The sequence below is a fragment of the Scleropages formosus genome, chromosome 16 (genome assembly GCF_900964775.1).
Source record: "Scleropages formosus chromosome 16, fSclFor1.1, whole genome shotgun sequence".
Classification (NCBI taxonomy): Eukaryota; Metazoa; Chordata; class Actinopteri; order Osteoglossiformes; family Osteoglossidae; genus Scleropages; species Scleropages formosus.
Window position 1 is genome coordinate 14324024 of NC_041821.1, and position 27262 is coordinate 14351285.

At 49.1% G+C, this 27262-nt stretch overlaps 1 protein-coding gene across 4 annotated transcripts; it reads right to left on the minus strand.

The window, feature by feature from the left end:
• LOC108925915 (E3 ubiquitin-protein ligase RNF38-like) lies at nt 1-27262 on the minus strand. Of its 4 annotated transcripts, none has more exons than XM_029258935.1 (13): nt 26938-27262; nt 25422-26003; nt 11387-11448; nt 5610-5770; nt 5228-5498; nt 4939-5115; nt 4622-4789; nt 4208-4369; nt 3644-3747; nt 3331-3415; nt 2677-2798; nt 2474-2573; nt 1-1553 (listed from the first exon to the last, which is right to left on the minus strand). In XM_029258935.1, the coding sequence occupies exons 2-13, from the start codon at nt 25957-25959 to the stop codon at nt 1491-1493; spliced, it is 2013 nt and encodes a 670-aa protein (XP_029114768.1). In that variant the 5' UTR covers nt 25960-26003; nt 26938-27262; the 3' UTR covers nt 1-1490. The 4 variants fall into 4 exon arrangements, with proteins under 4 accessions (XP_029114768.1, XP_029114767.1, XP_029114769.1 ...); XM_029258934.1 differs by lacking the exon at nt 26938-27262 and adding an exon at nt 26661-26929; XM_029258936.1 differs by lacking the exon at nt 26938-27262 and adding an exon at nt 26144-26628.

A 27262-nucleotide genomic window follows, 5' to 3' on the forward strand; every position in this document is an offset into this window, starting at 1 on the left:
AAAAATAAGTGGGATTCGTCTAGTGGCTGTATGCATTTTAAACATGCAGCATTAAATGGCAAACTGATACTGAATGGAAAACACTGTAGAAGGAAGATCTTGGTATTGGAGAACTGTGCCCATGCTGAGCAGCCTAACTGCTCACCCAACCAAAGTGTGGCAGGCCTGCGAAGACCACACACACACACACACACACACACACACACACACACACACACAGAACTACAAGCATTGGCAAACACCATTCTGAACAATTTGTGCTTCTCTTTTAGTGGTAAACCATAATTGTGAGTAACATTCTAAATACTTCAAATATGTGCCTTTGTCTAGACAAGATATGGACTGATCAAAAACTTGATAAAATCTGAACTGCCACATGATTTCAGCTCCACTTCTGGGAGCAACGATTTCAAAGAACGGCCATCTTGTTGTGATGCCGCCCCATCTGCATTTTTTGTAAAACACGCCCTGATTTGGGACCGAGTGCCAGGTAAGTGGGGTCCTGCTCCCCAGGATGTCATCAGAAGACAGAATGAGGTGTAGCCTAGCCCAACACAGCCCCACAAAGCTTTAAACAGGTCAACACCACCAACATAGCACTTTAGCCTGCAACTGGAAGACAGTGACCATCAGAGCAGCTCCTATGCAATGAAGCACTTATTCAATTATGGTATTTCACCATAGAAAAAGAGGGAACCCAACACCTCATGGAAAGCGTTCCAAAATCCATTAGAGTAGCCTTAAAGGGACCCTTCCTTTGCTGAGTGAATTGTGAGAGCCAAAATAGAAAAATGAAACAGAAACCAAGGTTGAAGGTATGCAGAGGCTGGTCATAGCAGCTCTTACCACTTTCCTAACCACTGGTCCCAAAATCAGCCTTTTTAACCAGGGAGGAGGAGAGAAAGCGGCTGATGGTCAGCTGCACAAATTCTCAATCTCGCTCACATGTCTTGGTACAGAAATGACTTAAGACTCAACTGTAGCAGTACTGACTGCATTGTTCCTATAAAACTCAGTGGCTCTTAGAATTTTATCTTCTCTCCAATCTCATGGTGAATACATGGCAGTGTAAAGTACAGAATGGCATTGCCAAAAGGCGGTCTTCACAGCAAACATATTGCTTCAGAGGAAGTGTCAAACACACACACACACACACACAAAAAAAAAAAAGTGAACCACATACAACCCAGCAGCCAACTAAACAATGCATGGAAAACAGAGAGCTCTGCATTGACTTACATTATTCACACACAAAGTGTCCACTAACAATTTAGTTGACACCAGCTGAAGTGTAAAATTGAATGAATGCATTTCCTCAGAGCAAAAAGAAAGCCATTGACTGGAAATTAGTTTATGTGTGTGGGTTGGGTGCAGGGGGCTGGGCGGAGGTATATTAAAAAAAAGTGGGGGGCAAAAACGTGAAGCGGTGGTAAGGACAAAGGAAAGGACGAGGCTTCCTGCAGACACAAACGCTGGAGCCAATCAGGTGGTCACTCAGAGTCTCGCTGTACTTCGGACGCATCCGCCCGACATATGGGGCAGGTTCTGTTGCCCTGGGGAGGGAAGGAGAAAAACAAGTGCGTCTCATTACAGGATTCAGTCACGCGGAGAAGGGAAACTGCAAAATCACCAGCATGGACAGCAGGGAGACACTGTAAAACAGCAATATCAAACCATACCTAGTTGGAAACGGGACAGTCACCGATCATAAGCAATTCCAGAAAGAAAGGACAACAAAAAAAACCACCACAAACTCCAAAATGATGCTGCTTGCTAAGATCATGAAGAACACAGCAAGAGTAATCTGGAGGACTGATCAGCAGGAAGCCCTTACAATGTGCCTTGAATGTCATATTTGCAGACTGTCAGCTCCCCTTGCATAAGTACATTATAAGTAGATGAGGACATGGCAGCAGAGTTCATTGATTTAGCTGACACCTCTCCAAAGCAACTTACATTAAGCTATGCAATACAGCCAGGTAATTTTTACCTGAGCAATTCAGGGTAAGTACCTTGCCTAAAGGCAATCTAAAGCTGGATCCTTCAAGTACAAGGCAGCCACTCTAAACACTGCACTCCTACAGCCATTGCAGCTTTGAGTAAAAATTGCTAAGGTGCAGCAGAAGTTACATAATGGGCGATGTATACAAATAATTGTTATTGAAAACTTGCCAAGTTACTATAGAAGTACATCCAACCTTATATCAGAGAAAGCAAAGAAATCTAAAACACCAAAACACACTTGAACACAGACCGACAACCAAAAATGCCGTCTTATTCTAAGGAATGGCGTACATGTGTTGAACACAGATTGAGAACTGCCATTTACACACTGCTTGCCATTTTATTCCTGACACTTCTGAATAATTTGATAAAAAAACTGCTTAGACAGGTATCAGCAAAACTAGGTATTGGCCATTGAGGTAATCTGACATTGAAATGCAGGTCCACATTTTGTGTGTCCGACACTCACCTTCAGCCACTTGTCCACACACTTGGCATGGAACTCATGGTTGCAGGGAAGGACGCGGAGCAGTTGTCGAGACTCAAAATCGCACATGCAGACCACACACCTGCAGCATGGGAACACACACACGCAATGCTTCAGTGCCAGGATCACTCAGACCACAAGCCCAACAACACCCACACCGACGCCCACTTGGGAGAACTACCCACAGCGTCTGCTCCGACTGGTGGTTGTTGGGATTGAAACGGTAGGAGGGTAACTGCTCAATGTCCACTTTGGTCAACCCCCGGGGCTTGGCCTCCCCCAGGCGCTCAGCCAGGTTCAACAGGGCCTGTGGAGACAAACACATAGATCCATCAGAGCTGAGCGCTGACCTCCTCCAACATAAACCCCTCTCTCCACCAATCATCAGTGTGACTGGAGAGCTGCCATGTGCCCTTGTACACTTGTGCCCAGTGTCACTTTTACACATTTCCATTTACAAATGCAAATATTTAAAAGAAAATGCCAAAAGGATTCATTAGAAGACTGGCAACATTTTTGCAGTTTAATAAGGGAACATTTCCATTTAGAGGAACGGTACTGGTATAAAAAGGTAAAGAAACACTAAGCTGGACAGCCAAACCCACAGGGATGAAAATAAAACCAGCAAACATTTGTCCTGCCAGGAAGTAAGTTTGACACTGCTGCTTTCCGCGCTGTAAAACATGGAGTGAAAACACCAAGCTGCTGACATTTCTAATCTGACGAGTGCCCTACACCGTAGGTCACGTGTCCAGAGGTGGGCCCTTTCCCAGCATGAAGGATGTAATAAGATCCTACAACTGAGCAAAGTAGAAAGCGGGATTCAAAATAGGCCTGACCTCGTAGTTCTCCACCTCCCCGTCATCCACTTCCAGGTCCAGGCTGATGGTCGGCCCCACAGTGGGCTGTACTGGAAGCATTGAGCTGAGCCGGGAAGGAAGGAAATGACCGAACTAAGGAAGCAGTCCCGTACACAGAATCGCCTACACACGGCCACGCTACAGGTGTGTCAGTGAAGACTGTCAGCGGGATTATACTCGTCATTTCAACAGCCCCCACCACCGCACTCAAAAGCCAGCGGTGATTCATTAAGACTAATAAAAGCAATAAATGTTCGATTCTGAATGCAGAGCAACGGCGTGGGACACTCACAGGAAGTATGGCAGAAAGCTGGGGTGGTAGGGAGGAGGTTGCACGGCCTGCTGGGAACGGTAGCGGCGATTGGTGAGCCGTCGAGGCATGAAGTGAGGGTATGGCTGTTGGGGGGGGAGACGGCAAGAGACCACTCATTAGCAACCCGACACCACGCCGAAAGGGAAGTTGTCCAGTCCGCTTTCACCCAGAGGGGAATCCGGATTAAACTGCTGAGGCTCTGAGGAACAGGCGTGCACAGCGCCCTCCAGCAGTGGCAGTCTCTGTCACACACTGATTCTGTGCATCAGGCTGCTGTTCCTCTTCTAATGTAATCTGAGCAAGTCAATAATTTAAGTCATTAGTAACAAAGTAAACAAAAGTGATCAGCACAAAGTAAACAATCATAAAAGGCTAATCAGTGTGAGAAAGACAAAGAGCACAGCAGTAATCCACCTCGGTGCTCACTCGCGTTATGAGCATCTCAGCGGGGGGCCAAAACCTCTCTCCCACCACTTGCATCGGACACAAAGGGTTGCGGTCAGAAGACAGACCAGACAGACGAACACAGTGCCAGGGGCTTACCACTCCAAAGAGCTCCTGTGGCAGGGGGTCATGGGAAAGGAACTGCAGTGGTGCAGAGGGAGGCATGGCGCTGGGGTGGGCTGAGTGAGGGTAGCTGAAGCTGCCGCCCACTGATAAGTGCTCCCCGAGAAGTTCCACCTCATTCTCGATCCTCTGGAGCGGCTGAGAAGCAGGAAAGCAGAGTAAGATCACAGAACACACACACACACACACACACACACACACACACACGTTTATTACCCATTATTCCTTTAAGTTGCCTTGTTAACAGCCACAAGAGTTTAATTGCTGAATTTTAGTAAAGGACTGATTAATCCTTCCAAACAAAAACAGGAGGCCCACAGAGCTGGACCCCCTAGCCTTCCTAATAAAAAGTAAACCAAATTAAAAAGGTAAAAGAGCAACCATACTCACTGATCGTGACTGCTGTGCCTGGAAGGGCACAAACTGCCCAGGTGGGGGTAGGTGGGATGCATGGTGGGGTAGGTGAGGTGGATGCAGCAGGAAAGGAGGGTCGCTGGAGATCAAGGACGGGAAAGCGTAAGGCAGGGGCAGGTGCTGGACTGAACATGCCGGCAGCATCTGAGGAACCAGAGACACAGACACACATACACACACAAAAGTCCTTGACACAAGTTTGCAAACACACTGGTCGGATGCAGCAACAAGACTGTGACGCCAGAGGGCAGCAGATTCCAAGAGTTAACGGGATGCAGGTGCTCAGTACTCACGGGGGGAGGAACGCTGCATACGGGGTAGTGCTGACCGCTGAAGACCACCGAACAGCCCGGCACCGGCTGCTGGGACGAGCAGGTGGGGATGTGCTGGCCTGTACACAGGGGCGTGGGGAGGCCGTGGGCAGGCACCGCTGTCACCGTGTAGGACACCGGCACGGTGCCTTGCTGTAGCTGGGAGGGGTGCAAAGATCATCACTCGTACCCAGTCGACACATCTGCTAAATGGCAGCGTTTAACACACAAAGCTACATGGTGCCAACAGGAGCCACGTGCGTCTTGCCACCTGGTCGTGCAGATCCACCATCACGGCACTCTGCTGCTGGGGGTGGGCTGCTGGGTGCAGCAATCGAGGGGACAACGCAGGGGGGTGGAAGGCGCGGGGCTCCTCCATGTTGGCTGGGGGCACGGGAGGCTGCCCATAGGAGTAGCTCTGGTGAGCAGGTGTAGGACGGTGTGGGTGGTGCAGGTTCTCGTCCTGTCCACCCGCAGGGGCCACGTGGTGTGTAGGGCGGGCCAGGCGTTCTCGCCGGACACGTTGGCGCCTCACTGGAGGGCTGTGCACAAACAGGGGGGGGGGGGGGGGGGGGGGGGGGTTGCTGAGTTGAAGGAACCATAGCAACCTGGGCCGCCTACCGATCACCAACATACGCAGGAAGGAAAAGTACCTGCGACGGCAGCGCTCCGGGGGGTACAGCGGGTGGGAGCGGCGAGTGGCCGGCATCTCCCATGGACGCATGGGCGGTGGCGTGGAGGGTGGAGCCGATGCCAACTCCAGCACAGACTGCTGTGAGAGGCGCTGGCGCTTGGGACTAGGGCAGCCTTCACTCTGCAGGACATAGGTGGGGAGAGGGGGACAATACATTTTCACAATGGTCAATATGGTGTACCGTGTTTACCTTACTGCAGTGCAGCACTGTGATCACCTGCAATGCAAAAGAGTTAGAGTAACACTTCCCAATCAAGTTACCACAAATTTACAGTTCATTTATCTTTTCTCCAAAGTGACTTACAGTGTTTAGCTACTTACAACAATTTCTACCGCAACACTTAAAGGTAGGTACCTTTACCAAGGGATCCAAATGCATCCTATGAGTGCACGGCGCCAACTCCAATCGCTACTTTACCTACTGGCCTAAATAGTCTGGAAAATATTTTCCAGAAGTGATGTGGCTGAGTGGCTCAGATTTTAGCCATATCCCCAGACAACCCTGTTCGAGTAACAAGAATTCAGCTTTATGAGCACTTAACAGCCCTACTTTGCCCGTCTTCACGTTTACAAAAATCAAGTTTCGTGTGCTTCGCGACTGGAGTGCCACGAGACTCGTGCCTTTACTCATTTGGTAGGCACCTTTCTCAAGAGCTACACAGTTGTCCTATGCATTATTCATTTTACACCTTCATCCATGGCAAGTTACAGTACTAGATACAGTACACCGAACTCCCTGCTGTCATTCACACACTTGGTGCAGAGCAATGGAACCGACACACACACACACACACACACACACACACACACACACACACACTTTAGTCACCAACTGACCTGCAACATGCCTTCGGACAGTGGGAGGAACCTACACTACCATGGGGAGGTGGAGGGGAATTTATATGTACTTTTGCTGTGTATACTGGTGTTTGAGTTTCTTTTATGCAATTACATTTTATAAAAATGTAAAATATTAATTTTTTGTAAACACAAGCTTGTGCAGTGATCGGGTTAAGATAGTTTTTGGGTTTATATATGGTGTCTAGCGGCAAAGCAATGTAACACACAGTACAGGCAACACAAAATCAGTTCACCCGAGACATGTTTGGATCTTTGGGAGGGGTCACCTGGAGGAAACCTTTATTAAATGTGCTGCAACACAAAACAAGCAGACAAAAAGCCCTACAGTATTAGAGTAATAACAGAAAAATCACCATTTTGGGTTAACCAATTTTAACTACTGATGCAACTATTTTAACAGGATGTGGCAATATTTTAGCAGGATGTGGCAATATTTTAGCATAATAATGGCTGTGACTTTTGGGGTTCAGGATGCATAATGACTTTGTTGAAACTAAGGGTACTTACACCTTTGATTTATGAGAATTGAACTTAAAAGGTTTTTCCAGGAGCAGATTGCCTTCAAAAGGCAGTGGGGAAAACTGCCCTCTTTTTTTGCCAATAACTTGGAGACATTGTCAGGCAGAGAAAGCACACTGGGTCTCTTGGATGGACTGCAGAAGACAATACAGCGCTGGTGCAGCGGGGATCTGAACACGAGTCCAGAAAGTGGCTCTAACCACAATGCCACCTGCTGCCCTAAGGAGATACATGGTAGATGTAAATGTTGACGTTTCCAACTGTTGACACTGTACATCACAGCAGTGCTGGTGAGTACACAGCTCCCAGGGTCAACTGCTCTTATGTTTAAGGATAGCCTCTCCGTCAGCTGTAGGCACAGCCCTAGCAGGTAAAGCCAGCTTGCGAGTGAGTTTCGCACACACTCACCCAAACACTCACTCATTACATAAACACATGCATGCATACCAGCTCCTCCCCCCAACACACACAGTGCAGGGAACTGTGCGCAGTCAGACATTCACATCACATGCAGTCACACACAGGGGCGCTTAGTCACAAACGCCTGAGCACACACTTAGTCACACTGGTGACCGGGAGGGGGGGGGGGGGGGGGGCTGTGGGGGAACAGCTGGCAACGCCCACCCGCCAGGAGCCGCCAGTGCCAAGCTCCACGCTCAGGGTCTGGGACACCAACATCGATTTCAGCAGCAAAGCCATAAACGCTACAGATTCCCGTTCTCAGCTGCTTGAGAAATTCCTTTTTGACTGGGGGGGGGGGGGGGGGGGGGGGTGAGGTCAACCCTGCCTGTACCTGGGAGGCACAGGTGTCCCCCCAGCTGCCCATCACTGGCTCTCGCATCTCCCTCACTTTGCTCATGAAGCTTACCAGGCCTAGACACACAGAGACAGGCGAAGCCCTATTAGCACGAAACATTAATGCATGAGAACACATGTCAGCAAAGCACACCGGGTTCAACGAGACACCCCCCCCCCCCACCTCCACAGCAAATGCGTCCTTCCTAAAGGCACTGCCTGTAGCAGTATAAACATCTGCCTTAGCTGGCCTGTGAGAACGGACCGTCCGGGAAGGGGGGAGCCACCCCCACTGGCAGCGTGACGTGACTATTACAGGTGTTATTCAGAGGGGACGAGCTACACGTACATCCCCTGTTGACTGAAGGGCTGTGGGGGCAGGTTATCCAGGATGTTTTTGGGTAAGACGTGTAAAAACAAGTGTGTGAAAAGCACCTTGCTACAGCATAAATGTAAGGAGAGTCACCTGCTCTGGGAATACAACAGTACATACAGGTAGGGCAGACAGGAGATCAGCTGGAGCAGTCACTTTACAACCAAAGAGGTTCAAATCTCACCACCTCCTCTAGTATTCTTAATTTAGTGCAAGTACGTTGCTTAAGAGCAACTACCTAAATTCCAATGGAGGGGGGATAGTTTATATTAATATACATGACCTTGCCCAATCAGTTCTGCCCTGCTTGTTGGACATACTGTAAGTATCCATCAGAACCCCCACCTGAAGACCGCGTGAGCCAACACAGAAGACCGCACAACGTGCATCAGCTCCGAGAGAATCGACCGAGAGGCCCCGCAAAGCGCCGTCAGTCAACCAGCAGCGCATCTCCTACTTTACACATATCTACTCACAGCAGCAAAAGCCACAGAAGCAGCTGCAGATAAGTGATGGTGCCCCTGGTGGACGCTAGTTCAGGAGGAGGGACTCATGTCCTGCAGTTCCACCACACTCAAGACACTCGCTGCATTATATAAATGATCAATGATTCAAAAAAAAAAAAAAAAAAAAAAAAAAAAAAAAAAAAAAAAAATCACTGTTTCCTTTTGGATGACTAGACCAGGAAGGAGACAGTGGGCAGGGGTGTGTCTTAACTGATCGTGTAGCGCTGGTGCCTCACGACACCTGGGCCAGGTGACTGAACATGGGTTTCATCCCTGACCGATGTGCCCAAGTTGCAATTCCTACCATGAAAGAACCCCGCTTTCAGGTTAAGAAACCCTTGCAAAGATTTATCCACTGGGAGGGCACATAACTATAAATTGCCTTGTGCGCATGCGCACACATGCGGAGCGTGTTACGTTCCTGTGCTGTATCAATGAGTAAATGACTACAGGAAGTTAAGTGCTCCAAGTCGCCTTGAATAAAAGGTGTCCGCTAAACACTAGCAAATAAGTACACAGCTTTGCAGAAAAGGGTCTGCCGAATTAATAAATGTTGACGTAATCTGAACGGCGCGACAACACACCCTTCTAGCAATGACTGCCGTGGGGACAAAAACGCTGGGAAAAGGAGGGAAGGGAACCCAGAAGTCCCTCATCTCCAAGGGGAGGAGAACGGGACGGAGGCCGCTGCGTTTTCGCACACAATTAGCGTCCGCTAAGACAAAGGCTTCTGTTGAACGCCCATGTTGGGAGCCGGCGTCCCGAACGCTCGGCCAGCTGCCCGTTTGGCCCATCTGAAGCGGGATGAGAATCTCACGGTTGGTCTGCTCGTCCGTGGCCGCTGCGTCCTGCACGCCACAGACACAGCTGTCCTCCTCCCGGTGTGTAGCTTCACACGTGCACTGGTTCCCACACACACACCGCCCTATGGAATCCTGGAGATGTGTCAGAAGCAGGTATAAGGAAGTCCGACTTAAGGCTAACGAAAGCAAAATCAAGTAAAACAAAGCACTGCAATATGTAGAAAGTAACGCGTTATGTTCCCAGACGCGCTGCTCACAGCACAGACACTAATAATACCTTAAGCGCGGCATCATGTAACAGCTAATTATTACTTTAGCTTCAAATCCTTGAAGCTGTTTACACTAGTCTACTATCATTTATCTACAGCTTTGGAGAATTAGTAAGTGTTGAATTAAATCACGCTACGCATGTGTCGGGTGTGAGAGGGACAACGTTCGCCAAGGCCCTCTGTACACAGGCCGAGACTGCGTGTCTGGGGCCCCCCCCCCCACCACACACACACACACACACACACACACACACACACACACACACACACACACACGACAGAGCCCTGCGGCTGCGGGAGAGGCTGCTGGAACCCGCCCCACCCCGCCCCCACGTCCGCATTCCTTCCCTCCCCCGTCTGTTGAATTCAATCACCATTCGGGGCCTGGTGTGCCGCCCGCTTCCTCGGGCCCCCGCTGCAGCCAATGGGGCTGCAAGAGAAGCCTAACCCCTCCCCCTCTCCTTGCCCCCGCTCAGCTCCCTATTGTAAACAAGGTAGTGTGAGAGAGCAGCTGTGGCTAATGTGGGCAATACCCTTTTGTTTTAGACGAGGGAGAGCACCGTCCCGTCCGATTTCCCAATAAACGGTTCGGTTCACAGGATATTCAGCCGAACCCGAGGCAGTCCAAAAGAGCAACTGCTGAGCTGTCGTCCTCTCCCGCGCGCGCACACACGGCCCATCGCTGCCAGCACACACTGCACATCCGCAACCCACTCGCAGGAGAGGGCAGAAAACCTCACTCATAACAAAAGGACAACAGCCATCACCAAGTGTCCTACTTTTCACCAGCAATTCAAAAACCGATGATTCATATCAATCAGCAGCTGAGAAAGACACTTTTTGCTCTGAATTCAAGCTCACGCTGCCGTATCCCAAATCCTGCCTTTAAATACGTGACGCTTTGCTGGGACGCATTCGGCAGAAGCGCCATTCGGTACCGTACCGAGCGCGGTCCTGCGGTACGTCGCCACCGGGACCGAAACGAATCCCTTTCGAGGTACGGCGAGGGGTCTCTAAAGGACACCGTTCCAACACGCTCTGTGATCCTGCACACACAACTACACTCAGGATACTCGTGTCACACTGACCGCAACAATGAGGCGTGAGCCATAGAATACAGTCGAGCTCATATTCCTCCCAATACAAAACCTTTCACATCACCATCATAATATCTGTCTATCCTTATTTCAGTTTTCTGCTCAGCAGCATTCAAGTGACAAACCTACACCCCAACCACTTTCAAACCAACTAACCCTTCAAACTCCTTTAGCACAACACCGCCAAACCGACACGGTTAGAACGCGTACATCCATGTACGCCATAATTCAGTACTTGAAAAGCGAGAATATTTAAACCAGCCTCGTTCTCAGAGATCCTGGATAAGGTATGGAGTAGAAACAAACAATTTGCTAGAAATAAAATATGAAGTCAATCAATCAGTTATGATTGTCAGTAAACTGGTCATAGAAGAAGTGAATGGACAGAGGCCATAAATGGAAGGCAGCAGAGAGTCCAACACACATACGTGAGCATCTAGCCCTGCCAGCATTACAGATTCAACGCACAGTGCAACGTTCAGCCACCCTGGAGGAGACAACTCTGGGACTCACCTTGTCGCTCTCCTCGCTGTACGCATGGTCCGAGAGGCAGTGGAAGGCGCCTGCGACTCCCCCTGTAGAGAACAGAGATGCCCGTTACTTCACGCCGCAGGCCAACAGGCCAACCAATTGACCAGCCTTTAACCACGAGGTCGAGAGACCGCAGGAACTAGAGGCCTGGTTCATACAACAGTTTCTCGTCTCCAACGCTGGCGCTTCACTCGCACAGTTTTGGTGCCATGTTCTACAAATGAGCCAACTGCCCAGCATCTGTATATGCATCTCCCTCTACGCACACAAACCACGTGAGAGGTATCTTCAGGGCTCTCATTAATGATTAATGCTCATAAATAAGTTCACACTATAACCACCTGGATAAAGGATTACAAATACATACCAAACTCAAGTTATATTAAGCCACAACAAGCAGTTGATATTGAAAATATATTTCAAGCGTGAACCCTTTCAAATGCTGCTCAGCACAATAAGAGCAAATAACTTGAATTTCTTCAGCACACAAATACCCTTTTCATATTCGTTCACCAGCTCCCATTCTGCAAGTAAATTGGATTCACACACCAAACATATGATAAAACTCAGGGGTTTCAAACACGTGGAAGGCTGACTTATTTTTGTTCGTGTTATTTTGTACACGTTACGGCGCACGTCCGAAAGAAAGCGCAGAGCAGATACTCTGCCCTTTCAGCAAAACATGCCGACAGCTAGTAGTGGTTATCATTTTAACTTCAGTTAAGAGCAGAAATGGTTCAGCATGAATACGTCCACACAAAACCACAGAAATGTGACTAGGGAGATCTCACTACAATGGCACATTGAGTAGATGAAGTGACTGTGTCCAGGCAGAGAAGGAGCAGAGATCCCAGGAGCAGGAAGGCCCACCTAGAAGACCAGTGAGTATCTGTTGTGTATATTCATCTTTGCCCTTCTCCTGCGGACAGAGAACAGCGCTGTTCAAAGATGAACAGATGCCCGCGGACGGCAGACACCGACTGCATACGAGATTCTATTATCTCCTGGCTGTCCGCTTCCGTTAGCGTTCATTAGGTTACCGTTACACAGCCTGCTAGTGTACTAGAGTAAAATACAGCAAGTGGGTTACACATGTGCTGCGTCTCCTACAGCACCCCACACACAGAGGGATCCGGGGGGGATGCTAAAATATTAAACATTACCTACCTGCTTTATTAAGCAAATATCAAATGCTTTACCGTTTAGTTTATACTACCTGCTAAGAGAGGAACGTCATATTGTTACTGGCACAACAACATAAAAGAAAAACATCTCAAACAAAGGTTTATAAATGGAGAAGCTGCGACCATTTAATCCCAGATTAAGGCGGCTGTTGACAAAAACACAGCCATTCCCACTTTGTCTTATTCGCCTGTTTTTCACAACTTCGTGCAAGGCGAACATCAGATAGGCAACACGTGGAGTTTTCCGGAACATTCTTCAGAAGCACACCTCTCGCACCGATGAAGCTCGACCAAAAAGTTGGGGGGGGAGGAGGAGTAAAACAAAGGCTTTATGACTGGCGCACGCCCTTTATTCAGCGTGCCACAAAGAAGCGAGGCAGTCATTTATTCCTCTTTATGTCCTCCACATCCCTCCGTGTGAAGTCTCAAGTGACTGACAGCACAAAGCTAGCGCACCACTGACTGCTACGCCAGGGATGGGGTCTGTCGCCATGTAGCGAACAACATCTGCTTATAAACACGTAAACACAAAGGCAGTTAGAAGTGTCCCCCCGTCTGCTGTCTGCTCAGCCCTTGGAGACAGCAACAAAAGGGACGGTGCGAGTGACACCGTGCTGGGACAACTCATATGGGCTGAACTGGAAAGTAGCGCACAGGAGGTTACCGGAGCGCGGGTCACCGTCACGCCATCGAGATGGCACCTCCTCTTGGCGAGGTAGAGCAAAGAAGGATGGAAAGGACAGGTATGGCCAAAGCCTGGCCGGACGCCAGTCAGCTGTCAAGGCACCAGGCAGGGATTCAGAACTTAAGGGCGATCGCTTCCATTGCAGGCTTGCGAGAGTGCCGGGCACACACCCACGTACACTAGTGCTGAAGGGAGATGCAGTTGAGCTGGGCACGTGCGACTATGCATCCATTGCTGCGAGGTTATGCGATGCGAGGCATGAGCGTGTGACTTGACAGAAAAGTAAAAGGCCATAGGACGTAGTTAGCAGGAGCCGTTGCCAATTATCGCTTCTCTTCCCCTCACTTGAAGCCCTGGTACAGCGCAGAGGGGGCTGGGGGAAGAGATGACTCAGCTAACGGACGGCCAAACGGCGTGTTACTGGTTCACAGCAAATGCGGGTCTTTCTGCACCACGCGGAACAGCATAGAACGTGCAGGGTCTGTGACGGGCACGTGTAGCTTGCAAGCCCAACTAAACACAGCTCGCGCGCCCCTTTAAGATCTCTATTCAGAAGGGGACGCACCGAAGAAAGACGCGAGGGACACACCTTATTGGCAAGAGGCAGATCTCTCACACACAAACGGTATTGTGCATAGCTGTACAAAGCAGCAGTAATGGTCTAGCCACCATGCAGTTCAGGCCAACAGCAGAGCACACATCTGAGAAGCACCCTGAAATGAACACACACGCAAACTATCAATCACACCTCCTCTTGGTGGTCCTGTTATGGGCAATGAAGAGGAAAGAGACAGGGGGGCCCAGTTTGGGACTGCAGAGGAAGGGAAAGGGAAGGGGGGTGAAATTCACCCTTTCTATAGCATGAGGCTTCACAGTTTCTGGATGAAAGTTCCTGAAAACCTTCACATTTCCACAGTAGAACCACAGCCAAACACAACAACAAGTATATTTGACATGTAAAAATTAACAACCTCAACCACAGGGCATGGCATTACATTTGACGACAAGGATTTCAGGAAGAACAGTTCTTCCACCGTTTGGCTCGGTGTGCTGGGGAACGAGACCGGTCACCCTTCCACACACCATGGTGGACATGATACAAGGTTGTTACCAAGGAGGAGGGATGCTGCGATGAGCCTCCACAAGGCTGACAGGCACGACTGCTCCTTTTATGCTCCTAGGTACAGAGTGCAAAAGGTTAAAAGATCCACGTGAAATAAATGTTTCTAAGGAACACATGCCCTGTCCCGAAGTATTTTAAGATCCATTCAACATGTTTTCAGGGATATTTGAAAAGCCTGACGGACACAGAGAGGAGGATTTCTCTTTATGTAGCAACCAATACAGCAGCGTGTTTACATTTGCTTGTTTTCAAATACAAGTTGTCTAAATTTACATTCAAGGCATGGAAGAAGATTCATCTTTTCTGTTCCTCAAGATCTTCCTCATCACAAAAGTCATCATTGCATCTCAACATGTCTGTAGTGATATTCCATGTATCTAGAAGTAACTACAGGTACACGACACCGAGGATGGATATACAGCAAGGTGGCCAGGAAAGCTTTTCAGAAGAAAAACAAGGTATGTGAAGGCAGTTAAGAAGCAGGGATGCCTAGCTGGATGAGAAGGACCAGTTGGGGGGGGGGGGGGGGTGCAGGGTGGGTGGTGGTCTGAAATTTGCTGTGGGGGATGGGAGGGAATGGGGGGGGGGGCTGCTGGAGGACAGGGTTGCAGTGTCTCAGTACAGGACTGAACACAGCTGAAAGGGCTGGGGGAGGGAATGGTGTGGGGGAGGTAAGGGGGGTTAAGGCTTCCCATCAACTGATATTGATTTTCTAGGAGCAGCGTGCATCAACCATCCCTATCCATTTCCTCCAAGCCCCCCCCAGCCCTCATGCTCCTCTTGCAGCCGAAGCCCCTTCTCCTCCACATTCTATCACATGGAAATCACTTCATCTATAGTGCCTTCAGGCCATCTCGCAGCCCACCCTCTAGCTCAGCATCGCACCTCACACTACCCCAAGTACAAAAACTAGAACCACAGACAGCTGGAGGAAGAGACTTCCAGGCCACAGCTGTTCCGAGATCAGAGCAACCTACACCACGGCATCCATTACAATCATCTTTGCATTTCCTATCAATTCCATAGGAGGCCATTTGTGTAACATGTGCCAGAAAACTGCTGTATTGAGCAAACTGACCGCGTTTTGGCAATCGCGCGTCTGCATCTAAAGCTTTGCTTTTGAGGAAATGCACTTGTGTGTACTTTGCGACTGGATGTCGCTTGCAAAAAAGCATCTAAACGAATACTGTTCCTTTGGCTGCTTCACAAAAGCAGCCGGTGCCCTCAGCGGATCTTCCGCACAGGTCAACGAAGGCGCAAATCCAGCCGCGTGCAGAAGTCAATGCCTCCGATAGTCATACCTCCGCATTCCCGGACAGAGCCAGAGGTTCAGCGAGGGTTTCTCCCATTCACATTCCCCTCAGAAGGTGCGATGGACAGATGAGGTAAGGGAGAGGGCCATACGCCATCGAAAAATGGAGTGACAGAAGGAGGCTCAACACTTAAGTTTGAGGCCTCTCATTTAGCCAACGGCGACATGCATATTTCCCCGATGCGCTCCACTCAGCGAGCACAAAAGCGCCCGTTGTTGCGAACAGCTGGCCGAGGCCGGCCTGAGAGGCGAGGGCCTGCGCCGGGCATGTGGGAGCAGCTCCCGCCTAGTCCTGCGGGCTGCCCGGGGGCACAAGCGAAGACTTCGTCTCCGCAAATCCAACGCTTCGGAAAAGAGATGAAGAAAGCCGCCTCGTCCCCTTGTGCCGCCATTCAATCTGTGGCTCCTATTCAGGCCCACACCAACATGCCTGCCCGCTCTTGCTTTGACAGCAGGACTTGGAATGAAGCAAACAGAAAAGCCTTTCACAACAATTGCCTCTGCACAGCTCCACAAAGATGACTGCCCTGCGGAAAGCCCTTTGCAGACCAGGTCTGATGCATTTTTAAAGCGCAACTATTCTAAATATTTTGGATCCCATCCCCGTTACGCAAACTATTCAGGAAAATCATACGGCATGTTCAAAGGTTTGGGGAGATGGAGTCCAGAAGTAGACGTACCATTGATTACGACTGACTTTAGTGTACATTAGCAAAACATTCGAAAAGGAATAAATATATGCCGGCAAAAACGGCGGCATTGGACTGACTCCGCTTCAAGAATTGAGTGTCTGCGTCGCCGCATCTGTCGGTGAAACACTTGTTTACTCCATTTAGATAAAAGCATCTGCTAAGATGAACAAATGTAAATGAAAACAGAAGCAATAAGCGCACTGCGCACCAGACACCTGCTCGAGACCCGAAACCATACAACGATCACTTCAAAACATATTTCAGGAAGTTCACTGGACCGATCAAGGCAAATTCACACATACTAGTCTCCTGGGACAGGGGCCAAGGAGTGGGACCATTGACCCCAAACAAGGACAACTGCAATATATCTATAGTAACGTCAAGCTTGGCACCAGGCGAGTTCACGGGCGTGCACCTGATTTGATTACACTTTCCCTATGGCAAGAAAAAGGTTATTATTCCCAAATTAAATTCAACCAAAAGGAACAGAAACAAAAGTTTAGCAGCAACATCCTACATGATGCTACAGTCAACCCATCTGTGATTGTTGAACACTCCTACAGGAAACTTGGGGCTCAGAACACATTCCATCTCTTCACCATTCATCCATTTCCTGTAGACAACCGCGCACCAAGATTCACTCGCCACCGTTGCCAACAGTCCCTACAAAGGAATTCACATGGGCAGAAGTTCATTGCGACAGTTCAACAATCCACCCTGACATGTGAAAAATGCTCAATCTGAACTAGCTCCAAAACGAAAAAGACGGGGGGGGGGGGGGGGGGGAATTTGCAATGGGAGTGAAGAGTTACCAAGGAACACCACCATCTCTTTTCCACTGTGCAAATGCTCAGGACTGAAGTTACGAGCAGATTTTATCTCAACATGAAACATCACAGATTGAGAGAGTTTAGCCGAGGCAGCAAACAGAACACAATAAATGGATTTTTGATGTTGAACGAAATTGATAACTATTTTCACAGAAGACTGAACAGACACCATCAAATTATTCAAGTCTTTATCTTGCTGGCCAGCTGCAGTTCAGACCGAGATAAGGAACAGATGACAAGTTCAGAGAAGGGGGAAAAAAGAAAAAAAAAAAAACCCCTGAAGCAAGGAAGTTTTGTCCCCCACCCCATGATATTGTTTTAAACTCGTTCTGCTCATCGAGTGAGACGTACAGCCCGTTACTGAAGGTTTGGGCCTCGGCGTTCCATTACTGTATCCTAATCCTCAAAACAAAGCCTCTGGTACTCCACACAAAGGAGGGGTTTGAAAAGATGGCTGGTGAAGGGAAAGAGACACTGAAACCAGGGGGTGAGGGGTGGGAGGGTCTTTCAGACATATCCATCTCCCTATTGTAATTACCGTGATGGAACTGAGCACGATGAGCCGTGTGACCGATCCAGAGGCACTCTCCCCTTCACCCTAGGCCCGGTACACAGCCTGCAGCGGACGCCAGGACGCCCATCCGACAGCAGCCAGGTCTCGGCACACAGATTCTCAGTGAATTCTGAGAATACCAACAGCTAAAGGCGACTCGTTGGCCATTTCAAAGATGGATCGTGCTGTTGAGTTACCTTTGATTATTTTCACCCACATTTCAATGGGAATGTTGCTTTTATTCTTCTTACAAGCAATAAGAAAAACAGCACAGAACATCAATGAATGATGTAAACATCAGTGTTATTCTAGGCCGCAGTGTCACACAGCGCTAGTCAAGAGTGGAGTTTCAAAAAGCAACGTAATGGTACGCGGCGATCAAAGGCCTCGACTGAGACATGGAATGTCCCGAGTGCGTCTGAGAAGCGGTCACACAGTGGCAGGAGACTGGGGCCCTCGAGGGAAGCACCACAGAAATGCAGCACGCCAAGCACAGACAGGGAATGGAGGACGGGTGGAGAAGGAAGAAATAAATAGGTCGCTGACTAAACATGCTTCTTGTACCAAAACCAACAGAGGCGGAGAGAGGAAAGGAAGGAAGGAGAGTGCTGGAGGGGGCTCAGCTGGGAGAGGGCCCCAGCAGCGAACTGCTCGCCAACTCGCTTGGCTCCACAGAAACGCTCAAGTCCGACTATGGAGCGCAGGAGTGCGGCAGGGAGAGAGGCGCCAAGAACAGGGCCAGGCCGCTCCCCACCCTCACAGCCTCACTCCCATTTTCTCTCTCTCGTCCCCCTCGTCTCCCCTGCCTCTGGCCGACCTCTTCATTATGTTTATTGAGCTCCCCTCCCTTGCTCCATCAGCCTCAGAAGCACCACCTCTGCCTTCAGAGCCACAGTGCTCCCTGGCTGTGTTGACCTTCAGGATATGGTGGCTGAAGTGTCTCCACAGCCCAGAATCTTAACTGACAGCAGCTGGTTTGAGCAGCACGAGTTTAGCGATGAGCCTGCGACCAAGTGCTTGAGTGAGACAAAACAAGGGCTTGGGCAAAACCACGACCCACCCAAATTACCAAAAGTTTAAAAAAAAAAAAAAAAAACCCATGTACTAGCAGAACAGACACCTTTGATGATTCTGCTGCTGCAGCTGGACAAACCCTACTGAGGCCCACAAAGCTGTTGTCAAGAAGACAGCCGCTTTGTCAAAGACATCCCCTCCTATCAATGAAACTGAACTGTGTTCCCTACCCACAGTTGGCTATTCCAAATGGGCTTTTTTAGAGCTTATCCAGGTGATTCAAAGTAAAACAGCTTAATATAAGGGGAGGGGGGGTATTTGCTCATTTGGAAACTAAAAAGAGAGTGATGCACAATCAAACTGGATGACATGCAAGCAGCCACTTTGCTAGGTCTACAGCTCCTGCCTTTCAGGCTTGCCTTTCTCCTCAACCTGTGCTGAGAGCCCTTGTCTGTCCACCTGGAGGTGGACTGTGGGGGAGGGGGGGGTCAGAGTGGGAGGAAAGCGTGGGTGAGGCAACACAATGCCAAGCATGACATGCGGTGCATGGCGCACCACTGCGGGGGGGGGGGAAATCAAACCACATTGTTCCCTACGCCCCTCCAGCCGGGCACCAGAGAGATCTCAAACAATGCCCGAACGAATTAGCCATTAGCTTGCCTCATTAGAACGTGCTTCCCTCCCTCAGTGGAAAGAGATGAAGTAACAAAAAGCTGAAGATTGAAAAGACCTCGTTGTTCCCCAGCATCTCTTTAATGTACAGTAATGGGACACTGAATGAATACAGACTAGCAGAAAGTGATACAGGTGACAGGTGCTGAGACCCAGTACAGAACACACATTTAAATCGTCTCCTCCTTCCACCCTTGGCATTCTACCAATGACATGATTCTGTATTATTTTTATACAATCAATAAGACCACTAAAACCCTCTGTTTTGTAAAAGCTTTAAAATGCCTATTCATGATGCGTACCATCGTGATATTGCCACCACTACCGAGGAGAAAACCAGAGAACGGTTTAAATTAGTTACTGGAAAGCTTAGATACTTAATTCCACTGCAATTCAACACGCAGTATTAAAACAATGTATGAAGGGGGGACAGGGAAGGAAAAAAAAAAAATCTTAAAGGCTTGATCACAGTACGTGCCCATTACGTTGAAGATGCAGACACCCCAAAAAACAAAAGGAACAAATCAACGCACAAGAACTACAGCACTCGCACCCAGCTGTGCATTGAAACACCATTTACCTGAGGTCTCCCGGTTCCAAGGGGTGGACGTGTGAATCAAACAGGCACCGTAAATCATCAACGCCTCCTCCACTGAGACCGACTACTACGGATATGCTCTCCCTCGTAGCGACAGCAACGCATGGCTGACAAGGTGTATCACTCAGCTTCTTTACGCAAGTGAATTTGCATAAAGAGGCTCTGAGACCTCAGGGTCGCTGTGTATGCAGCTGCATTACAGGAGTTGTGCATCCGAGGAATATTTAGGTACGTGTGCTGGTTCAGGGAGCTGCTGGGGAGGCGGCGGCGGCAGCAGAGCTTCAAAACTCTGAACACGGGCAAGTCCTGGTCAGAGCAAGCACCAAGAGCTCACAAAGCATGGAAGCCTGCAAGCCAAAAACTCAAAATAGTGACATAGTATTAAAAAAAAAAAAAAAAACCTCAAAATAATTCAGAGACAGAATGTGAATTAATGGAGAAAGTAAGACAGCAGTTATACCCACCGCCTTGCACTCGAAGAATCCAAAAACTTGGAGAAAAGTTTTTGGAAAACTTCAGCTAAATGAATAAACATTTGAGTAAGGAAACGGCAAGTTCGCTACTAGCGCATTCACTTTAACTTGATTTGAACCATGCAATAAATCCAATCAAAACCCTAGTCAAGACTGAGCAACTGGAGTTCAGCTGGATGAAGAGCATGAAGACCTCATGGCTCATGAGGCCCACAGATTCCCAGCCCTGGTGTAAAAATACCCGTTTGTATGTCACGCTCAATGACAAACGCAAGAAGGTTTCCAGAATTCACAGCGAGTAAAAACTTATGCGACACTGACAGCATTATGTAACAGTAACGCAGGTGCAGCATGTGACCACTTGCAAGGTAAGAAGTTCAAATCATTAGTGCAATGCAAGCTGAAATTACATATATGGATCATTACTAGGCAATGCTTTTCATTGCTGGACCCAGAAACAAATACCTGGACACACCATTTATGAGTGTAAGGGAAACAAGTGATCGTACAGAGGGTGTATTTTGCCAATCTGTCCTTATATACCTGTCCAATATTAATTTTTCTACCGCATGCTGTTTTTCTTTGGCTGCATGACAATTATTTGTTTTCCAAGCATGTTTTGAGTGCTAATTTTTCCTAATCTGAGAATGAGATGGTAGGACATAGTTTCAAAATGTATGAGGGCCAGTAACAATGTAACCTTGTAAATACACAACCCACATATTACAACTTGGGGGGGGGGGAAAAATTCATAAGTACAGATTCACTTGTCAGCAAAAAGCTGCTGGAAAAAAAACCCAACCTAAAATAACACCTATTTTGTAAAGCATTACATCTGAACACCTAGTTGATATTTCTGCAGAGGTGCTAGGTAAATTTGTCTCACAAATACACTTTACTGCCATGATAAGGAGAAGGGGGCATTGCACTAGCTGATGCAATGATCATAATATTTTATATTACACTTATGAGTTTAACAAAAAAATATTGAACACACAGATATTATCTATGACCTTAAAATAGGTTATCTTGCTGTTCTTTCTCCTGGAACCATGTTTAAAATGAAACCGGTTCCCACCCATGGAATTCTAAAGATATTTAATGCTAAACAAGAACACAGCAGTGCTTTCTTTCAATTCTGATTACCACCACTTTTTTTCCCCCTTGGTCAGAACTGTCTTGCACAGGATCTTAAAGCATCTTTAAACAAAGTATTTGCTACGAATGTATTGCAATAAATTTCTATACATGCAGATTTCAAAACTATTTCTCCTCAGTCCTATGACATCATTTCTCGGGTCAGATGCAGTTGGATGCACGTGGCTTTCACAAATTGGCAAAGTGAGCCATCTCTTGCGTGGGCTTCATACGAAAGTACTTGCCCAGAGGTTAAGTTTCTATTGCAATGAAGAGCCCAAACCTATCAGTCAGAAAAACGCTACTAATAGTAGGCAAAGTACTGATCTTTGTCTTCCCCCCTCCCCTATTGTGTTTGAGCAGGTTCAGGGATAATAAGCTGGGTTGCAAGTCACACAGGAACTGCACAGGAACCAGTACATGCAGCCTTGATAATATATCCCTTCCCTACTTCCATAAATGAGATTAAAAATTAGCCAGCAAGCATGAAACATTCAGAGCCTGGTTGCGGTTTACATGCAGAGGCAAACTGGTTTGAGTCATGACAAATAAAGCAGCTTTGCGCTGGGGGTGCTGCCATCGTCGCATAAACACAGCTTCACCTTCCAGGCTAGTCATGCGTTTTGCCTGCCCTTACTCTCAGCTTTACTCTGTATTGATTAATCAGTTCTTCCTTAAAGATCTGCTTCACTAATAGCAACCCCCCCCCCCCCCGCTTGGGGGTAATGCATATTAATACGGCTTGAGAGAGTGAAGGAAGATTCCACCCAAAGCACCAAGTAATCCGTGGCCTACCTTGCTCTGGGAGAGCATCGACTTGCATTTTAGGCTCCTCTGAACAAACCGCCTCTGTGTGCATCTTGGACTATCCTCGCTCCTGGTTGTGGCGATACAATAATCCTTTCTTGGAGATCACTCTTCCTCTCCGGGCTTATCTTTGAAAAGCATGCGTAGAGGGTTTAAAGCTGATCAAGCCCCACTAAGGCCAGGAGCACGCATGTTAGTTTGCCAGCACCATTGGGGGGCCTCTGATCATGCCCTTTCCCCCGCCCAATTCCCATAGCATGTGCGTCACTGCGTGCAGCAGGAAGCTCTGTGAAGTACCGCCATGCGTTGCCCAACGCGGGGTGGGTAGTCCCACGCGTGCACTCCCAGACAGGTCTTTCCAGTTAGCACGCTCCCGGTACGTTACTTCCGCACAGTGGCGCAACACTCCTTACATAACCGCAACACACCTTGCACTGCGCACGAGAAGAACGGACAACTCCTACCAGCGAAATGCTAAACAAAAAGCTCCCTGGCGTGGCTGGTAAATACACAACAAAAAGGAGGGCACTTCCTGTGATCCAGGCAGCTGCTACAGCGATAACACTGGGGCCATTAACAAGGTGACTTAGAGTCATTACATTTTTAATTCAATAGATTCTGCATCACAAAGCATTAACAGGAAAAATAAAAAGCAACTACAGCTTATGACATCACATCCCTTAGTTTACTGGTTCTTTCACCACCTGCGTACCAGACAAGGATGAGTCAATGATGCTAGTTTTAGCATGTTAGACTACCAAAGGTTAACCAGCTCCACTGCCACATATCCTCCATCATCTGCTTAAGTTATTAACTTGACTGAAAAAGAAAACATAAGTAATTCAAGCGTTCCATGACATCGTGTTTCTTCACACATTAGGAAAGCCCAATCACTTGACTCCACAGACATGTTCAAGGATATAATGACAAACTATTTCAGCCAAATTATATCCTTCCACCAATTTAAGAGCTATTAGTTGTATTTTAGCAACAAAGTGTTGAAAGAATTGAATACTGGTCTTAATCCTCACTTTATTTTAACTTTCATTATGGTCTTCTCCCTTTCTTTAGTATTAAAGAAACTGAAAGAGATATGAAGGCCTCAAATTCAACAAGACCAACAATACTGCACCCAATCATTTAAAAATGAGGAAATTCACAAATGCTTAATTTGCATAAAATGTATAACATTGGCAACAATATCAAGTGTTTCATTTGTATGATTTGGTTTTACCTACAATAAAGGAAGAATATTTTAAATGGTAATTTCATTTTTTATATCTACTTTTTGGACCACAGCCACTGAAACTGTTATAGATTTGTTAAAAACAAACAGTGTTAAAACTTCATCCTGAATTTAAGGGGGGAGGAAAAAAAACTCATTTGCATGAAATCAGACTATGCCACACCAGACAGGGCTTGTTCCAAAACCATAAAGTAACAGAACACACTCTATAGGACCTCAGTTATGGGGACTCATGGGAAAGAGGGGGGGGCTTCTCAGACCTACAAACCTATTTAAAGTTCCACAGAAGTTTTAATCTGAAACTAGGATCCAAACATGCACCTCAGTACATAGACTGCACCTTCATTCGCATCAAAATATAAACAATCCTACATCATTTAGGACTAAAACTAATAATCCGATTAATCGAAAGGTAAATCTAAATGAGCCTCAAAGCAGCCCATATCAGGAGGCACTTTCAGCAAATGTAAAGCCTGCGTACAACTTTCAGGTCCTGTAGACCTGCTGCAGATAAATACATAGTAACTCCCCCCGACACTTTCATGCCCTTAGCCTGTGACACTGAACTGCATGAGATACTTAGCTGACACTTTCCTCCAAAGCAACGTACAACGTCCAGATACCTACAATTACCCATTTATACAGCTGGGCCCCCTCCACTGGAGCACTTCAGGGTAAGTACCTTGCTCAAAGTGTACTACAACCAGAGGAGGGATTCAAACCCGCGACCTCTGGATCCAGCAGCAGCTCCAACCACTACGCTACCAGCTGCCCGGCGCATCAAAGCCCGAGAACTTACTGAAAGCACCAGGTATGAGCAATACTGCTGGAGGTCCACTGATTTACCTAGATCAGATGCTCTCCCTAAAGAGATCTTTCACACGTGGGCACAAGCGGAATACAAACCAATCTGTCAGTCCTCCACGCCGAAAAGGCAGGGTCCAGTTCGGGGCAGTCTCCTCCAACGTGAAGGCCCACGGTTCCAACCCGTGCTCCTGCCACAATACCCGCGATCAAGGCACATACCCTGAATCAATACGAGAACAACCTGCTGTACAATATAATAATGTGTGGCTCGCTGTGAGGTTCCTTCTCTAAGGCTACGCGATCACCTTGGAGAAAGGAGGTCAGCGAGTGTAAACTGAAGAGGAGGGCTGGCTGCTCAAGCCCGAAAGGTGTGTGTGACCGAGCTGCGCGGTGTCCCGCTTGGAGAGGAGTTTAGTTCCCACACTACAGCGTGAAGTTAAAAAAAGTGTCGGGCGGCGTCCGCTAGTGGTGCCTTTTAACCCTAACCGACCCTGCCCGCTCCGAGAGGAGAGGAGAGGAGCGTCACCGGCGTGCAAGGAACCTGCTCCGACTCCGAGCGTCGCGTCCGTTCACCGCCTTTCCAGAAATAAGCGTTACTCCACACCACCACCTGCCAGCTCTCGCGTACAGAAGCGAAGGCACAGAGTTAGAGGAGGAAAGCGCTGCGCGTCCGGAAGACGGGTGTGTGCGCGCGCAGAGCCCGCTCTCAGGGGGCCGCCTCACCGTGACTGAGCGCCGTCGCGCAACTTTAACTTACTTAGAGCGCCGGCGTCGACAGCAGCCGGCAGCGCACACGACCGAGCGCCGGCGACATCCCCCGCTCGTCCCCGCGCTGCGCGCTGCGGTTCTTGGGGCGGGGAGAGGCGGGGCGCGCGCGCGCTTACCTGCGCCGCCGGCGTTGCGGACGCCTCCGGGAGCCGGGTGTCTGGACGCGCCCACGGGGAGGCTGTGGCCCGGGCTGCGCTGGTTCTCCGAAGCCGGGCTGTGCGCTCCCAGAGGCAGGCACCCGCCGTGAGAGTTTTGTTGCTGGGGGACGCCGAAGCCCCCGCTGCCGTGGCCGCTTCCCGAGCTGTTTACGGCGCCGTACTGGTAGAATCCGGAGCGCGAGCGCGACCGAGTCCTGGGGGGCTCCATGACCGGCGGATGGGGACCTTGGCTGTGCTGCCGGTGGGGACAGGAGGTGGCCACGGGGGAGGACGTAGGAGGGGAGTGCGAAGGAGGGGACGGCGCGGCCGTGAGGAAAATCCTGCCGCTGCTGCTGTGCGTGTGACTCCCGGCCGCTCGTCCTCCCTCCTGGGTGCGCGGCGCCGGCTCCTCACACGCGTCCGCCCGCTTCGGGACGCCGGAATCCGGGGCGGCGGGCAGCTGGGAAAACACGCAAGGCTCCTGTGTCGCGGGTTGAGCTGCGGCAGCGACTGGCATTTCCTTTGGGCTGTTTCCCCCCCCTCTTCCTCTTCTTTTTCGGACTTGAGTTGAGAGACAGTTGAAAGAAAGGAGCAGGGGAGGAAAACAAAAAAAAAAAAAAAAAAAAAAAAAAGGAAAAAACAAGATCTATTAATGCGCGAAAGCGCTGGATGTGAGCGAAAAGCACTCTTAGCTCACCTACCGGCCTCTCAGACACTTCACTCGCACGGAAAGCCTACTATCACACGACGAGCCGGCGCTCGCTCGCCCGGCTCGGCTTCCTCTCCTTTTGTTGCGGTACTTCCCCCGGCAGTGGGACCCACAACCGGCCCCCCGGTCCCAGCGCTCCGCCGAGGCGACACACCGAGCCGTGCGTCGCCTAAAAACCCTCCGCGTCTCTGCCAGCCTTGCCTCTCTCTAAGAGCAGCCCCAATGATTCCAATGTCCTCAGTTCCCATTAGGAACAAGGGCGCGTTCGCTGGCTTCTCCCCCACCAGGACTGCGGTCCGGCCGCCCGAGCGGCTCCTCTCCCACGGCTCAGGGATGTTTACTTCCGTAAAAACGAGCTAGCTTAACCCGGAGCTGTGTGTCCAAGGCACGGGTACACACACACACACACACACACACAGACGCACACACACACACGATAATACATACATACAAACAACAGATGCGCACGGTGAGACATTTTTTGTTCGAATGTTTACTCACTCACTCACCTCCCGGTGTGTGACACAGACACACAGCCTGGCAGGCAGGCAGACACACACACGCAGCGATCGGCGCCGTGTGTGTCACCATTAAAGTTTTCAACGCCACTTTCTTTTCTCGTTTCAGCCCGATCCTCCCCCTCTCCTCTCACTCCACCTGCCCAAACATCTCCTTTGGTTACCGGGACGGACTCCTGCGATCACCTTCACATCCAACCTCATCGAGTGCATGAGAAACGGAGCGCTCGCCAAGAGCGGGCGGCGGTGAAGGGGAAAAGTAGCTAACCTTAAACACAGAGAAACGGTCGGCTGGATCCGAGTGCGGGGGAAAAAGAAAAAAAAAAAAAAAGTGCCTTCTGCTTCCGCAGTGTCCTCCCAGGGGCTCCGCGCGGATCCCGGCAGCTCTTCTTCTCTCTTTAAATCCCTTGCGGACGCGAAAGAAGCTCGCGGTATGAATGTTAATGCGAGCGTGCTAGTGTATGTCCGACCGCTCGCCGTCCGTGTGAAATGTGACTGAGCGGAGACTCGACGGCATTTCACATCGCCGCCCAGACCAGACGTGTCGACACCAGAGTCCCACGATCCCGTTATGTTGTTTTGCCCTTACCCAC

Coding starts and splice junctions, on each gene's coding strand:
- LOC108925915 (XM_029258934.1), bottom strand. CDS start 26,742: ATGGTGACACACACGGCGCCGATCGCTGCGTGTGTGTGTCTGCCTGCC. Junction 4,790..4,938: donor TATGCAGCGTTCCTCCCCCC/GTGAGTACTGAG, acceptor CTGGTTCCTCAG/ATGCTGCCGGCATGTTCAGT. Junction 3,748..4,207: donor CACAGGAGCTCTTTGGAGTG/GTAAGCCCCTGG, acceptor CCCCCCCAACAG/CCATACCCTCACTTCATGCC.